This window comes from Lonchura striata, chromosome 13 (genome assembly GCF_050655825.1).
Source record: "Lonchura striata isolate lonStrDom1 chromosome 13, ASM5065582v1, whole genome shotgun sequence".
Taxonomy (NCBI): Eukaryota; Metazoa; Chordata; class Aves; order Passeriformes; family Estrildidae; genus Lonchura; species Lonchura striata.
In genome coordinates this window covers 6,431,186-6,448,972 of record NC_140715.1, presented here as the reverse complement: position 1 = coordinate 6,448,972, position 17,787 = coordinate 6,431,186, and the positions used below count along the sequence as shown (strand labels likewise).

The window sequence follows — 17,787 nt, the reverse complement described above, 5'->3', positions numbered from 1 at the left end:
TGCCAAGAAATGGTTAAGAAATATAGCAGTTTTTAAGAATGTGAGATTAATTTTACTCTTTTTGTGAAAGCTCTGTCATCAGGGTATCAGGCAGTATCAGTAAAACTCAATATGCAAAATTTAAACATAAAAATTCCTCAGTGTGGCAGTGGAAATCAAAGTAACATCTGTGATATCTTACTGCTGGCAAGTTACATTTGAATGCAATGAAACCTGAACAAAAGCAGAGCAGAGATGACCTTGCAGACTTTGTTACACTGATGGCAATATATAAAGGAATCCAGGCCAGGAATTGCCTTTTAATTCAATTCACTATTAACCATGCCCTGGTCAACAGTGTTCCAAGGATGCATCCATGAATGCAAAGTTTCCATGTTGAGTTACCCCAGGCACTTCCAGTACCCTCATTCACCAACAAAGCCTTGTATTTCTTTACAGCACTGGTAAAAACAGTGTGAGCCCCATTCTCCCCCTGTGAAGGGAGTAAAAATAATAGTAGGTGCTAGAAAATAGCAGAACCAGATTTTAGTTCATTATAAAATTCATCAAACGTACCAACTCAACCAATTATTTTCACATAGAAATGGTGATGAGATTGTAACAAGTTTCAGTAATGACTCACCTGGGATAGATTTGAATAAGGGCCTAAAGGGGAAAAACTCAGTATTTCTACTGCCAACTGCTTAAGCCAAGCAGTTCCACCAGGACATTTTCTTTCCATGGAAAGAAAATCCACTATAAAGTCCTATGAAAAGACAACTAGAAAGATGGTTCTAAACTAGGATGAATTAACTTTGCAATATAATCTAATTATCTGTTATTTTGGCCATTTCATGAGGTTTGGAGAAAAGAATTCCTTGTTTCCACTACTAGCTTCCTTTTTTTCCTTTTTTATTCTCCTCAGAGGATAATTAGCTCACAGCTGCGTAACTCAGGAACATAGTTTCATCATCCCTTCAAACTGCCTGTTGTGAGCTTGGGCTCTCACAGAAGCACTACAGGATTATTTGATACTAATAAATGCATTTGTTCCTACACCCAGAATTAATGGGTACAAGGGAGGATAAACTCTGTTCCCATTACGGAGCGATTTATTCAGTCAAGGGACAAATAAGAATAAGAATAATGGTCAGAACGTACGAGAAGCACCAGAGCACAGATGACTAAAGTCAAAGGCAAACCCCCCACGGGCCCACAAAGCCTCACTAGGATGCAGTTTGATGAACTTGTGGAGAGAGGGGATAGGTAAAAGGTAACTTACAGCTCAGTCACGTCCTTGGGAATCCCCTTGGGCAGCATCCGCAGCCCTTTGTTGCTGCAGCGAACCACGGAGTCCACGCAGGTACACTGGGAAGGACAAGGAGGGGAAAGCAAGCAGCTGCTCTCATCATTACCTGCACAGGGACAGAGGCAGAGGGTGAGGAAATCATTCCAGCCCAAGGCACCCACTCTGAAGATAACTGGTGACAAGGACTAGGGAGGGGCACCCTGAATCCAGGGTAACCATCACAGCATTTTACACGAGAGCCAACACCTTGGATCACCCTGCCCTCATGCAAGTTCTTTAGGAAACATGAACACTGCATAAACTGTGCAGAAATATTTTAATTTTTTTTTCCCTAAGGAAAATCTACTTAGTAATTCTGCAAATGATAGTGCAATCCAGTGCATGAGTTCCAAATCCTCCTCCCATCCATAATATGTCAGCTGAAATGGAGAACTCAACCAGCACATTGCCCTTAAATTCATCTAGAGAGATGATATTCACTATATACTCTTCTTTTGGAAGACTTTTTAAAAATTCAGCTTTTAGATGTTTATTTTTTACTTTTCAAAGTCAGCCTGGCACTTTGTTTATGATCTGAATTGTAAAGCCTCATTGTTTTCAACAATGATAATCAGGCAAACAAAAAACTGAAGCAGCACACTTCCAACTGCTGGCAATCCATCTGTGCACACTTAAAAATATCAACTTTCTCCAAAAATGGTTTCAAAGGTCCATAAACAGCAGATTAAATCTTGTAATTGAAGAACAATAGGGTTTCTGCAGTAGAAACCAACGCTTTGAAGCTAAGAACATTAAAGCATGGATTTTCCCCAAAAGCAACAGGCTTTGCAAAACATAAGGCACATGCCTGCTGCAGGATCACGATGTGTGTGAAAGGAAACACTTAGTGGCACATTCTGGGGATGACAGGAGGGGAAGCACACAACTGTGTGTGAGCACAGGCAGCCCAAGCTGAGACCCAGAGCTCCCAGCCTGCTCTTTGCTTCTAACTGATGCAAGGACTAATTGAGACAGATCTCGTTCTCTCTTCTCTCTGCTGGAAGCACCCATGAGCATGAGATTAAAGGAAAAGACTGAAGTCCTGGTACAAGATAACAGAATTACCCCTGACTGTATGGGTAGGAATTCTTTCCATTCAGAGGGCTGGGGAGGCACCACCAGACTACAAAACAGAGATTTTTTTTTTTTCTTTTCTTCCCCACTGAGTTTAATGACTGGAAACAAAATTCAAAGTCCTTCATAAACCTGCAGAAAGAGCATGTTTTTTCAGCATATTTAATTTTTCCCTTGTGTTCTGTGTTTCACACCCTGCCACCACCTACTTTCCATTTGCCTCAACTCCAAGTCACTGCCTGACAGAGAAAGCTCCCAACTGTGGAATGACATTTCGTGCACCAGGATTCTTCTTTTCTCCCAAGTGGGGAATGTCAATCTGTGGACCAGGATTTTGGTTGGTTTGGGGGCTTTTTTCTCTCAAATTAAAAGTGAATTATTCTTTTATGACTAAGCTTGGGTCTCTTGAGCTCTGAGCTCCAGAACCTGGGCCTGTTGCCAGATTGCTTGACTAGGACAGGAATTAATTTTTACTCTAAGTAGGGAACTTCTATCACTCTTATTGTCTCTTTAGAGGTATGACTAACTTCATCTCCATCCTCTCTGATCTCAAAAAGCTGCAAGTCAAGTTAGCAGGGCATTCATCAAGCAATGTTCTCCTTACTAGTTTCTCTAAAGTCTGCTTGATCAGAAGACAAAAACTACCTGGAAAATGAAAGAAATGTCAGGGTATTTTCTTTTAAACCCACATAGACCCAACAAAACATGAAGCATCACTAAGTCATTTCAAATAATGTCTAAGGTTTTTTTTATTTCTCTATATTCACCTTTTACTGGTGACCCTGAACAATGTCCAAATCTAAGAGAATTTCCAAGAAAGCATGACTCCCACTGGTTTCAGAGTGTTAAGTATGAGTAAGGAAGGCCCAGGATTACACCATTATTAGACAAAGCAGAGCACTTGTCTACAATAAATTCATTCTTATATTTAGGTGTAAATAGCAGAAATTCAGAAACTGGAAATCAAGAATAAAAATATATCACTGATAGAGAGCAATGATCTTTAGCTCTGGCTGGCTGCCTTTTCCACCACCAAACCAAATGTTTACTGAGCAGCACTGCTTGCTAGGGAGGAGCCTTCTCAACACTACCACAAGTGCCAAATCAAACTGGACTTCCTTACCATCACAGGTGAAATCCTGGACATCTACATCTTGGATTGGAATATCCTTTAAGAAAAAGGGCTTCAAGCAGCGTGGATTTCCACTGACAATTCTCTTCTTCCTCAGCCATTTCCCCAGCCAGGCCAAATGGCAGTTACAATTAAAGGAGTTAGCCAGCAAATTACTGAAAGGGAACAAAACATGATTCCATTACATGTGAGAATACAGAAATACTGAAATAACTGCAGAAAGATGAGGGGCTCCAAGTCCAGGCTCTTTCCTGTGCTCCTGTGAGATCCCTCCTCCATCTTGTAGATCTGGAAAGTTCTATGCAGATTTTATATTAGAGACTAATATATGGGATTTAAATTAACATATATATAGTTATGCATATATAGACATATGTTTATAAACCAAAGTACTTAAAATTATAATTTAAACATACTTACATCATTACCAGGGCTGGATTTATCGTGAATTCAACCCAAGCTCCAGCTCACACCCAAGTCTAAACTCACAAACTGCACCCACATGTGCATGATCTTCACCATGACCATGTACCTGCCCCAGCACTCCCATGCCCTCCCTTTGCCTCTGTCCCAGCCCACACAAACCAGAGCCAGCAGGGAGCCACTGGCAAGCTGAATTTGGGATTCCTATCAAAACAGCAAGGCTAGTGCTATGTATGTACATACATACATAGATAAAGCAGCACTGTCATCTTGAGCCCCTTGTGAAGATTTCTCAGGTCTGGATACCTGTAATGAAAAACATCTGCTCTGCTGCCTTTGTTGGGTCTGCTTCAAATCTTGCTCCAGCTCCTGAAATATCTTCCCTCCAGAGCTGCAGCCCAGGCGTGGTGCTGTGGTGTGCAGCCCCCTAAGCAATCATCTGACACCTCCACGAGAGGGATGGAGCCCTAACACAGCCTGGCTTAGCAGCTCTTTCCTAACTAAACTTCAGAGGAAAGAAGGAGGCTGAGATCCCTGGTACAAAGTGAGAGCTGTCTGTGCTATGTACAGACACAGGGAGAATCAGCAGCCTCAGTCTGAGGCTGCCTCACGAAAGAAGAATGTGCTGTCAGGGTCTGTGCATGGAAAATCTAAACTAATATTGGATGGAATATTCACATCGTGTGTAAATGTGTCCAAGAGTTGGTATTTTGGTAGTACAGGAAGAATACCATAATGAAATGTCTTTAAATCATAGCATATCTTTTAAGACAAGAAATTTGAAGGCAGGAAACAGGCACTTCAAGTACAGGTATAGTAGCTGAAGTGGCTTTTAAGTCTTCACTTTCAAGATGCATTCACAAACCTAAATAGGCATTCAAAATCACATCAGGATTTCAGCCAAACAATTCATTCAGAAAACAATAGTACTGAAGACAAAAACATGTGGCACAATTGAGGTGGGGCAGTTAGAAAGCAAACCCAAAGCAACTTCTAAATTCTGTAGGTTCTAGGCCAAAATCACACAGCCACAATATGATTTACAGCTGCTCTCAGCACTGCAGCACAGCCTATTTCAATCACTGCTCTGCCCTGCAGCTCTGGGGTTAATCCCACATGGATTTAACACAGGTTTATGGACATTGTGGAGAAAGGAGAACTAGGGGGAGCAGGAAACTCAGCATAATTTTATAAAAATACTCCACCTGCTTCACACTAAGATTCAAACGCTGCAGAAAGGTGAGAAAACCAACAGGTTACACAAGAGCTTTCATACAGAAGGTGCAAAAAAGCACTGAAAGCAATACTCTAATTCTAGCTGCTTTCCTTCTGAATTGTTTTCCATTTTCTTTAATCCATAATGGGACCACATGCAGGATGCTTTGTATATTTTCCACACTGATACACTTTGGCATGAGCAGAGTGCCTGAACCAAATGTCTAAACCGCCGACGCCGAGCGAGCCAGTGCTTCAAAGGCCATTTGTTCCACTGATGGAAGAGGGTGAGATCATGTTCACAGAGCTGCTTCCATGACACAAAACCTCAGAATTAACTCATCTACAACGGGGAACAAACAGCAGGTGTGTATAATCAGGTTTCTGGAAAACCAGCAGCTCTGGAGGTAAAGGACATTTTGCACATCTAGAGAGCATCTTACCAAGACATATCAAAAACTTTCACAAGCATTCCATCTATAAAATGCTCCATACCAAAAAATAGTAATTATCCCTGTCTAGAGAGGAGAGATGGTTTTGATATCCACAAACCCTCCTTTTCTTCTTAGCAAAGACAGGTTAATAGGATGTAAGATTTTTGGACTCTTTAGTTTAGAAGTTGGATGATGCTTTTTCTTAGGAAATAAGAAAGAAATATGTTGTTACAGATAAAATTAACAAATAAACAAATATCTCATTTAGAAATTCAAATCACTCCAGGCAAAAAAAGACAAATTTATCTTGTCAGTAATTCAACACGTCCTTCTGCCACTTTAGCAACATCTAGATTTTATCCTTTTCCAACTGCAGAGCAGGGATTTTTAGCTTTAATGCAGTATCAAGATCACACATGTCCCTACATACATACTCTTTCCATGGCAAAACTGTGATGCAACTTTTGATAGAAATGTAAGATGAAGTCTCTCCTTAAACAATCACATGGATAAAGAGATTTTCTACTTGACATGAAATGGAATTGAAAGTCTGGAAAGGCTAATTATATGTCAAAGCCTTACTGAGGAAACTGACTATTCAAGTGGAGCTCACAAATCAGAAACAGTAATGTTGGGCAGAAAAATTGATGTGAAAACTCATCATTAATAATCAGAGTTCCTACACATACAATAGTGATTTACCCACTCAGATAGAAATACAGCAATCAAACTTTTAGCAGAGATTTTTTACTAACATTAAATTCAGAAGTGTTTACTCAAGGACATAGACATATTTTAAAAATCAAGGGGAAATAGAAGTCTTGAGGAATGAAATATGCATATCCTACTACAAGTGCCTCTTCAAAATTACAAAGAAGTCATAGAATATTAACTATTTAAATGTATTCTAGTGACCTGTTAGAAAAACATGCTGGAACACATCTGGATGTTCTTGAAATTAGATTGGAAATATATTCTGGAATTCAGGTTCAGTTTATACAAGAAGAGCTATATGTCATTCTGGCATTAGCTTCATGCAGGTATTTTAATAATAATCCATAGAAAAGCAGTTCTGCCTGCAAATATCTGTGCAAAGACTAAAAGACGTGACTGAATTCTCTGTGTGAAGAAGTGCAAGTGCATTTCAAATTAAGATGCTACAGTGCCTAGTTTGAACAACAGCAAAATAAAAATTGCTATTTTATCTACAAAATAGATGTTCTTCCTCTATTGAAAATCATTAGATAGGGTATTATTTTCAGAGCTATCCATGTTTTGAGAATATCAACAAGACTGACTCACAAAGTGTAAGAACAAAAGGAGCAATGTTCTTTAGTGCTTAAATATGCCAATATAAAAATGGAAATGGAACACTGCATGAATTTTTGTCTCCCATTGATAGATGTAAAAGTAAGACATTACAATACCCGATTAGCTCCCCAAGTGTGGGCTGGACAGAGAAAACAGTCACACCATCTAACTTCAGTGGTTTTTGTCATCCAATAAAAGCACCTATAACAGAGTGCTGCCCTGAAATGAACAAAGCTGAATTCTGCATTTATATGGCAAAAATCACCATGGCCTCAACCCAGGGACTAAAGAAGTCAAAACCACACCTTTTCTGCCTGTAGATCAAACACAGAATGAAATTGTGTCAAAGAACAAACTCTTCCACCAAGACACAGCTAGGAACCAGGATTATAAATGAGTGCCAAAGCAATGCATTCTTGTGTGAGAATCCAGGGCTTCCCTCTGGCTGCCCTGGCAGGTCTGGGACCCTGGCAGGGGTCAGGAACGCCCCTGGACAGAGCCCCAGAGACACTGGCTGTGATCTCTGTCCATGGAAAAGAGTTTTCAATCTTACAGGATCAATTACAAGCTCTGAGTGTTTGATATCAGTAATAATTAAGTGTGACACGGGTGCAAAAGTAAAATTTTAGGATTCTAGATGAGGGGTCCAAAGGGGACAGATGGAGGAAATTGGGTGTGCCTTGTCCTTTTTCTCCTTCTTCATGCCCTCCATGTTTCACTGTGGTGTTGGCATTTTTCTGTTGGTTCAGGCTGGGGACACACTGTCCAACGTAGGTGACAGATATTGGCACGTTATTGTAAATGCAGCCCAGGGAGTTTCTGGTATTTAATGTTTGTCACATCCCACTGAGGGCAGAGCCCCACACGCTGCCCTGCAGGACAGAGCTGGGCAGGGCAGCAGAACATGTTAGAGATAAACAGAATAAACAACCTTGGAACCAGCACAGACCAATTATGGCTTCTGCTTTGGCAGGGGGGCAGAGAGACAGAGACTTTCTACAATCTGGGATCATCAATACCTCAGATTCCAACACATTCTAATCGGCAGCAGCTTTAATTGCTCTTGCTAGAAAGTGCAATAATCTTTGCCCACAGCTGAAAAAAGAAAATGGGCTATTTTAAAACAAAATATGAGAAGGACAATTCTATGAAAGCAAGGTAGAGGCTTCACAGACTGATTCAGAGTCCCTGCACAAAGGGAGCCACGAGGGAAGCACAGAGACAACAGGAGGAGCAGGCAGGCACTGCCTGCAGCACAGTGACAAGAAGCTTCCAGCAAGTGCCACTTGCTTTGACCAGAGACTTGAAAACAGTCAATAAAAATAATCTTCTTGTGTTTCTCTCTTTGTCCATCAATTTCAAGAATATTTTTGGGACTACACAATGTAAAAGGAAAGAAAATTCTGTGTTCCTTATGTTGCACACAGCTAATGCCAAAATGATAACTGATTTGCTGGTGAAAAGTTGCCACGGCAAAGGGAAAGTGTCAGCAACAAAACAGCTGAGATTCAACACTTCCTTCTTTGCCCAAACATGATAAAGAATGTTTTCCAATCCTGAAATGCAATAGGATTGAGAGTTTATTTTGACTGGACAATTAGGCTGTATTTTCAAGACAGACAATTTCCATTAACAGCAACACCAGGGTCCCCTCTCACAGCTGGGAACAAAAGGCAGACTTTCTTTCCATATTTATCAGTCTGTACTTTATTAAAATGGACACACTAAAAAACCATTTAAAAGTATTTAAGAAGCATGGGAAATATTTCAAAGAATGACTGAGAAAAGTATGAGAATTAAAATAAAGCTTAGGTTGGGATTTTCAAAATCACATTTGGTAAGACTTGAATATTTTGTCTTCTTCAGATGCTCTGAAAATCTAAGAATTAGACTTTTGATGTTTAGCTAATTTAACTGAAATCCAAGAAAGCTGTTCTTACAAAATCAGACTCTACTGACACTAAAGCAGCTTCAGGGAGTGATAAGATACACTCTGAATCTGCAGAAATTGTTTTACATGACCTTCTCCTGCACGCTGCACTGGGCTCTGACACAGCAAAACACAGCCATCCTGCCTGAGGCTGGCAACCTCCAAGTGTCTTCAGCCACTCCAGCTGAAACTATTCAATTAAAAAAAAAAAAAAATCACACCTTGCATCCTCCAAAGCTGTGATTTCAGTAGGATGGAGTTTTCTTTCCCGAGATGACATTTCCCATATAAACTGAAACATTGTCTTTTTTACAAGGAAAGCACAGAAGGACAGCACCATGCCATGTTCATCCCATGAAAAGATAACTTACATTGTAGACAAAGAGACCAGTGTGCTGAAGGCTCCAGGGGTGATGGTGCTGATGTGATTGTCATACAGAGACAGGAGCCTCACTGAGCTCAGGCCAGCAAAGGTGTCGTTGTTTATGCAGCTGATGGAGTTGCTCCTCAGCATCCTACAAGGATTAAAACAGGGAATTAGGAACCACTGGGAAGGGCTATAATTTCAGGATGGGAGGTGCTTTGCTAAGGGTATCAAGAGATGCTTTGGAAATCATTCTGTTTTTGCTGATTGCTGAAGTAGAACACAGCTAGAGGAGGGTTAGATTCACATAAACGTGGTCTTGTGAATTTAAAATGCATCTCTTCCACTCTACATTAGAAGCTGATGGGAGCTGCACACCTGAAAGCAATATGCAATTAAAATTATTACTAGTGACAAACCTGAAATAAACACTAAAGGCTCAATTTAATAAATATCTGAGAGTAAGCTGAGATGTATTTCAGAGATCATTTGAAAAAGACTGCCAGAAGTGTGTGACAATAACAATACTGGCTGCATTACTTCTGCTCATATCCTGGATATTTTTTGTAATCCACACTGCAAAAGTATGGAAGGAAACAGTATCCTCATTAAAAATCAAGGAATATCTTAGGAAAGATTTCTAGACCTGGCACAGGCTCTGGAATGTCATTATCATCATTAATTGTGAAGACAAAACCCAGTAATCATTCTATAAAATGGTCTTTGCTTGGTGCTTGTACCAGATGAATCAGTGCTGTGTTTTGGAAGATACATCTCTCTGAGTTGTTATGGTAACAATGAACTCGACAATAAAGACCAATTAATCTGAAAGACTGGAGGATCTTGTTTCACTCCATTGCAAAAAAGGCTCATGTGTATTTGTTAGACTGCATGCCAATCAATATCTGGGTCTGTAAACATCACTGCACTGTTGTGATATTCCTACTTAGGTGAAAAATCATTCAGTAATTAAAGCACACTACCCAAGATCCACAAAATACATGCAGCTCCTGCTGCTGCTGCAGTGAATTGATCCTCCAAACCGAGGAGGGTTAACTCCTGGCTATCAAATTCATGCAATGGAAATGCAGACTCCCTTAGGAGTTTGAATTTAAATCTCAGATCGGTATCTGCTAGCTGGGCATTGAAATGCTACATCAATGCTACCTGAAAATCACCAGGGATAGTTTAGATATGGCTGGGAAAACAGTGACAGTGTCATCACAGACATTACCTGTTTGAGGCTAAGCACTGAGCTGCTTTTGCATCACTGTCTCCGTGCAGTTACCCCCAGAGGCACCACGGTCTCTAATTCTGGGATTGCAGCTGGGGTGAAACTGTGTCAGGAAAGATCCACAGGGCACAGAGACACACCTTTGCCAGGTCAAGAGCGCACACTCTAAAATGGGCAGGTAGTAAATGAGAGAATAAAGCCCTTAGTGGCTTAGCAGCAGCAGGAAATATTTCTCCTGCCCTGTATGGAATGTACCAGGCAGCAGAACTGCAAGATGGGATGGATGAATTTGAATGCCAAGATATCCTGCACAGAGATTTCTTACATTGCAGGAACATACAGTCTTTTAAAAGCTGGACCATGACCCTGACAAATGCAGCCCCTTTGCAAAAGATTACTCTTTTTAATGCTGAAAGAAAGTCAATTAATGGATAGCAATGTATGTCCCTCAAGCCAAACCCTTTGGTTTCATATCAGGGTTCACCATGCACTGTGTGCCCTTCCTGAAAGAAATCTTAGACTCACAAATCCTCATATCATGCTGTGTATATTTAGACTGTTTTATCAGCTAGGGGAAATGTAGGTCAGGTCAGCAGGATAGCTTGAATGTTAAGCATCTTTTTATTAAAAAATGCTGAATTTTGTTTAGGAGTACTGCCACAGGCTGCTTTACAGTATAAAAATTAATTTAATATCTATGGGCAGTATTTTCAAATCCCTTAGTAAAGTGCATACATTAAATTGAAGAACAGATGGCTGTTACTACAAAAATGTTAATGGAACAGCAAAAGTTCCATATTTGTCATTACAAAACAAAGTCTTTGAAATGAAACTTGAATTTCTTTTTACACTTGAGTAAGGACTGTAATTGTGTCATGATACCTTGCAACATAAGTAGTATTTTTTCCTAATGTATATATTGCAGATTTTAATTGTATTTTGATTCCTAGAGTCTATTTCTTGACAGCCACACCTAGTCAAGTGCTTCCTTTCTACAGCATAGCTCCAGTTTGGGTGGAGGAACAGTGGGAGGACGGACAAAGAGACAGCAAACATGTTCCTACACATCTTGTTTCTACAATAATAAAATAATAAAAGCATTAAATGACTGAAAGTGAACAAATTTGACACATGACAGGTTGCCCATCATGTCAGTCCTGTGAAAATCTGTCCATTTTACAGACATAGCACATAAATCTCAAACCTGCCCAGGACTAGAGGTAGATGGAAGCGCTCAAGGCCCAGCAGTAGCCCTGGCTGTGCAATAGCAGATATTTCAGCAGTAGCCCTGGCTGTGTGATAGCAGATATTTCAGCAGTAGCCCTGGCAGTGTAAGTGTGATAGCAGATATTTCAGCAGTAGCCCTGGCTGTGCAATAGCAGATATTTCAGCAGTAGCCCTGGCTGTGCAATAGCAGATATTTCAGCAGGCACTGCTGCACGGGGCACTGCCAGCCTGCTCGGAGGGCAGCAGAGGCAGGGCTGTCACTTACAGGGTTTTCAGCCCCGTGAGGCCCCTGAACATGCGGCCGTGCACCGACTCCAGCTGGTTCTCCGTCAGGATCAGCTCCTGCACGCCCGAGGCGCCGTCGAACGCGCCCTCCCGGATCTCCTTGATCTTGTTGTTGCTCAGATTTCTGGAAGGACACACCCAGTGGCAATAAGAAAATCAGTAGTGTTTTATTCCAAAAATCATACTGGAGGGAGGGAGGGAGATAGGAGAAATTTGTTCCTTTTAGTGGTCATCTAGAGAGACCTATCTATTCATTCAGCAAGGAGAGCATCCAGAAATTCAAAGGTGTTCCTATTGTTCTTACAAATAGCTCCCTTGTACTCACCAAAACCACAATTATTTCAGCTATATCAAGATAATTTAAATTAATGCAGCTACCAGATTTTAACACCTCATGTAGTTCTTTCTTATCCATGTCTCTGGAAACAGTAAGTGGGAGTTTCCAGCATCTGATTCATGTCCATGACGTTCTGGACAATGCTTGGGTGTGGGTGCTCATCTGTAAAGAGTCAGTTAATGTTACTGCAATTGAAATGGTGTCACAAATTGAAATATAGACCATTTTTATTCACTGTACCATGTATCTGATACCAACTTCAGTATGTGCACTTAAATAAAAACCACCGCTCAAAATGAAACAAGTATGACTTAATTGTCAATTCACAGCCGCTGCAATACACAGCATTATTTTCTAAATATTTACTCTGCCTATACAGTCTCAAGATGTTTGCTTATAGATCCATATTAGAAAACTTTGATCTACAAAGTCAAATGAAGTTCTCCTGAAATGCAAAATTAATCTTTTGAATATTTCATATTTGTGAAAACCCCCATGAACACACAATTTCTGAATGATAAAAGTGCCATCAGAGAGGCATAAAAATAAATGGCATTTAATTATTTAAAACATTTATATAGAAGGTCTTAAGCACATTAAAACTTTGAGCCTGAGTCCTTCAAATAGCTCCCATGATGTCCTGTATAGATTATGATGAATAATTCTATTTGTTGAGGTCTATGACAGGAAACATTGGTCTTTGTTTTACTATCTACACCAAAAAGGAGAAAGTACAAGATATATTCTTGCTCCCATGAAGACGCTAAATTCCAACACCATTACTCATGCAGAATAGCACATTATTCCAGAAATGATCCCAGTACAGACACAACATGAGTAATAGTTTCAAAATCCAATTCCAGGTGATATAAAACAAATGACAAGGTATCAGATTAACACCTGGGCTACTCTGCTCAGAAGAGCTGGCAATCTTACTGGGATAAAAGTTGACAGAAGACATGGAAAGAGGACAGCTTGGCCTCAGATAGAAATAATGTGGGTCTTGCTCTTTTCAGAAGTCATCACTTAATTAAAAAAAAAAAAAAAAAGAGCCTTGGAAATATGTTTCATGTGGGAAACTGGAGTACACTGGTTTATGTCTGCTGAACAACTGTCAGAGAATGGGCCCTACAGCATGTGGCCCATCACCTCTTGTGCTTTCTTGTGATCAGAAAGAATAGGAGCACGCCAGCAATCGGCCAAAAATAACATAAAAACATCTAGAAATACTTACACACAGATTTCTCTTTCCAGAACTTTAGTGCTTTGTGCTAACGCTCACATGAAGAGTTTATGTTCAGTGTCAAAGCAAGTCAAGGGAGGATATTCTGACATATGCATTTAATTCTGGGGCTCAGCTATTTCTCTAGTGGAAATGTTTATAGCTCAGCATCTCTTTTGAATGCTGGCATAAATAAATGCTCCCAAAGATGCCCCTCCTGGTAAAGATCATGCCACAATGCATATTTGCACAGAATAAGTAAGCAAATGTTTGTGGTGGGAAGGGAGGGTGAGTTACTATAACAAAGACTTTGCAGATTGCAAATTGATCTATATTTGTAGTTATAAAGTTTTATTAGTTACTTTTGACCATGTAAAAGATATTTAGGTACATGTATTAAAACATGGCGGTAATGTTAACGATCGATTAGATACTAAAGGAAGAAAAGAGCAAATACTGGAGACAAAAGCTGGCCCCCATCTGCAAAGGAATCTGCACCTTTATACAGTGCTAACATCTGATTTTTAATTGCTGCCAAAGGACTTCAGCAGATAGGCAACTCTGCTCATTTGAGTTAATAATGCCTGATCTTTTCAGCAAGACAGAATTACCCATAAATATGCCAGCAGTCTCAGAAAAAGCCAATTATAAATTCCTTTCCCATGCAAAAGATTTGAAAATCCAGGATTATGTTGAAATCAAAGTTGCAAGGCAGAGAAAAGAGCAGCTCTGCAGTAATAAATAGGTAAAGATGTTACAGTCCTGCAATCCTGACTGGAGTATTGTCAAAGCAGATGTTCTGCCAACCTGGATTTTTTTTATTTGTCTTCCTGAATGAGAGTTTCCCGTATCAGAATGCAACAAAAAATAAGTGGTAGATGACAACATTCAGTCACCAAAGGGAAAAAAAAAAGTTTCTTCCTAAATGCTGAGGAGCTAGAATAATAAACATGACAAATTACATATTCTTCAGTCTAGAGTTACCAGGAAAAACAATCAGCTGGTATAAAACTTAAAAAATGAAAGCACTGTAACCTTTTGCCTGGTCTGCAACTCTGAGACCTCTAACTCCATCCTTCCCAGCTCTAGAAGATTCTCTTATATGTGATCATCACACTTGACAAGGAAATTTTTTATCAGAAAAAGCCTACTGACAGTTTACAGCAAACTCCCACTACAGGAAAACCCCATCCTCTGGCAACACTGAGCTTCTACCAGGAATTCTTGAAGTACTGGAAAATAATGGAAAAGAAACTGAGTTTTGAGACTCCTGTGCCCTCTGGCAGGACCCAAATGGGAGCTAGCCTGACCTCAGCCTGGTAACTCCTGAAGGCTTAATCCATAAGGACTTCCTTTACCCTGGTGATAACATTTAATCCTATTTCCAGACTTTTATTTTGGGCAAGAGGTCAAAATAAATTTTCAAACAGCCTGGGCCTGCTTTATGGGGGACTGTGAATAGGAAATGAAGAGATCAAGAAGCTATCAAGGTGACATTGTTCACACAGCTCACTTTTCAGTCACATTTTATTTACTTCATGGCTGAAATTTATAATAATATTATTTCTGTTGATCTCATAACTTCAAGAGCAAGCTGGATTCTATTCAGACTTAACAGAAGCCTTCACCCTGCTGTACCTGCTGGGGCAATGTCAGCATTCCAGCTCCCCTCTGCTGAGTTACTGACACACCTTCCCATCTGGAAAACCCCTGAGCCCAGCCCAGCCACGAGGGATCTGCTTGGTCTCACCTCCAACCCTGCAGTTTTATCATACAACCAGCCTGTTCTGAGTGGGGTTTCCCTAGAATATTCCTGTCTGCTGGAGATGTGCTTGGAATCTTTAAGCACATGTGAGGAGGAAAAACCCAGTGCTGCTGCATTCCTCTGGAGGATGCTGAGAGGGTTTTACAGTTTTACCAATAGTCTGGCTGGGTTTGATGGTGTCTTCAGGAGCTGCATGGCACTGAAATCCTAAATGCTCCAGACAGACAGTGAATTGCACCCAGTGACACTCCTGCACCCATCCAGCAGGGCAGACTGATGGCCTCCCTGTAAAAACCACACTGAGCCCAAATGCCACAAAGCACAAGAGACTCCTCAACCCCATTTCCAGAAAATAAAGTCTGTTTCTGTGTAACAAGTGACAGATGACTGCAACCTCATTTGCCATGGCAAAATTCATGCTTAGGGGAAGGAACAACTGGTAACAGCTGTTTGCAAGGGCACAAACTGCTGCTGCCTCTCCCAGAAACCTGAGATCCTGGGTTTGAAACTGACCTCTAGTCCACAAACTTTATCATGATTCAATTTTATTTCACATGTAAAATGTTCAGATCCTGCTCTGACACTCCATACAGTTCAATTTAGCAGAAATACTTACAGCCAAATTAAGCCTCCAAAGGCAATTACACGCTGGAGGTGGGTTGGCAGTACCAGCTATTGGCAAGACAGCCTGACATTTCTTATAATAAAGACCATATTATATGTTCACTTTGTAACTTTGGCAAGACTTAACTGAATGAACTGTTAGATGACCCTTTCAGGTTTTGAGGTAAACATTTTTCATTACTCTTGTTCTCAAGAGAAGAGGTCAGTCCCCTTTCTCCCCAGCAGTGCATGAAGTATGGCAGTTCACCTTTTTATTTTGAATGTGAGCTCATTGCTGATTCCTTTCCCTACAGAAACAGCTGCGGGGACTTCAGTGGGAATGGCCACTGAATTCCTGTAATCACAGGGGAGAGGGGAAGCTCTAGAGATGGCATCTGGGGGCTACAGCCTCTGCCTGTGGGTCAGTACCCCATTTCAGCAAGCAAGGGTATCTCTGTGCTCCCTCTGAGTCTGATACCCGGGGGGGTTTGGACACTGAGCCTGTCATGGCCAGGAGACCCCTCCAGGCTCCCTCTGCCATGGGAGTCCCCAGGCACTGGAAGGTTTTTCTCTAATTAACAACTGAGGTACTGCCAGGAAGTGGTGGGGCTCCCAGCGCTTGCTGCATGCTGAATTTGGGAGTTGCTGCAAGAAGTGAACTGCTCCCTTCCACAAAAGTCAAAACTTCACCTCTGTGAACAGGGAGGTCTCCCCTCTCCCTGCCTGACATGAGACCTTGATGTGCTGATTGAGAAGATCTCCCACTGGAAACATAAGAGGCAGCAGCTTCCAGCTCCCATGGCTGGAGGGCAGAAGGTCCTGGAGCCTTTTTAGGAAACCCCCAAAAGTCCAAGTCCTGGAGCTGCTCCCACTCCTAAGGAGCTCAGAAATGCATCCTTGTATTTCTCCTGCACTTCAGGCAGATTCAAAGTGCTCTTTGCTAACCACTGCAAAGTATCAGCAACACAGTCCTTGGAGGCTGAAGTCAGTGGGGTGGGATTCAGCCTTTAGGGCCCCCAGCTTTCCCTTCACACATGCAGGATCAGGTAAAGCCATACAGTAAAAACACAATGAAAGCAAAACAGAGGTCACTGGAGAACCCAGGAAATTACTTCTGGACTGGATTAGTCCTGTCTAGAAGAATCTACACCAAGCTTTTCATTCTACTGTAAAAGCATTAAACATAAAATTAAAATTTAAGTTATGGAAACCACATTATATATCCATATATGTGATTTTGCAACTAATTATTGAAGTTGATTTTTTTAAAGACACATTCAGATATGTTAACCTTTTGAAAACCAGCAGGGTAATCTTAGCTATTTAATTCCTAAGTAAAATGTGGCATCACATTGCATTATGTATCTCTGACCTTTAGATTTCTATATCAAGAATTCCATTTTGTTTTGCATTAAAATGTATTCAATCCTAGGTTGACACATCATAAAATAAGGTTCAGCTTTGGAGGACTATTTACAGACAAATTACAGCACAACAGCTAATTACATATTAGAGGTGGGGTAGGTGCTACTACCTATTGCAAAGGTGGTCTGACACTTCCCTTTTTCCCATCATTTTGACTCTTTCTGGAGTTCTGCTGGAGCTTTACCAGCCACAGTGGAACTATGGCTCTCTGAAATGAAGTTTATTTTCCAAGTTCCTTGGCTGGATCTGTCAGCAGTCCTAAACTCAAGTGAAAGGCAGCCAGAGGACAAGCATTCAAATACCCTTCAGATATCCATACTACAGATATGCAGATTCATTTCAGAAAAAAAGAGTATTTCAGAGAAAAAATAAAGAAAAAAACTATATGCTTTAGGCTAATGCCCTGCCACTGCAAAGCTCTGAGCTGTTTTCCTAAGCCCAGGAAGCAATTCAATTTCCAGACAGATTCCTCCACCTGC

At 40.8% G+C, this 17,787-nt stretch overlaps 1 protein-coding gene across 2 annotated transcripts in view; it reads right to left on the bottom strand.

Moving 5' to 3' along the window:
- The window catches only part of SLIT3 (slit guidance ligand 3), a 482,119-nt gene that overhangs the window by 96,661 nt on the left and 367,671 nt on the right, over positions 1–17,787 (bottom strand). For both annotated transcript variants that reach the window (XM_031506039.3, XM_085591180.1), the window contains 4 exons: positions 11,937–12,080; positions 9,218–9,361; positions 3,525–3,688; positions 1,262–1,394 (listed from right to left, as the gene is read on the bottom strand). In XM_031506039.3, the coding sequence (XP_031361899.3) occupies positions 1,262–1,394; positions 3,525–3,688; positions 9,218–9,361; positions 11,937–12,080 (585 nt within the window). The remainder of the gene's footprint in view (positions 1–1,261; positions 1,395–3,524; positions 3,689–9,217; positions 9,362–11,936; positions 12,081–17,787) is intronic.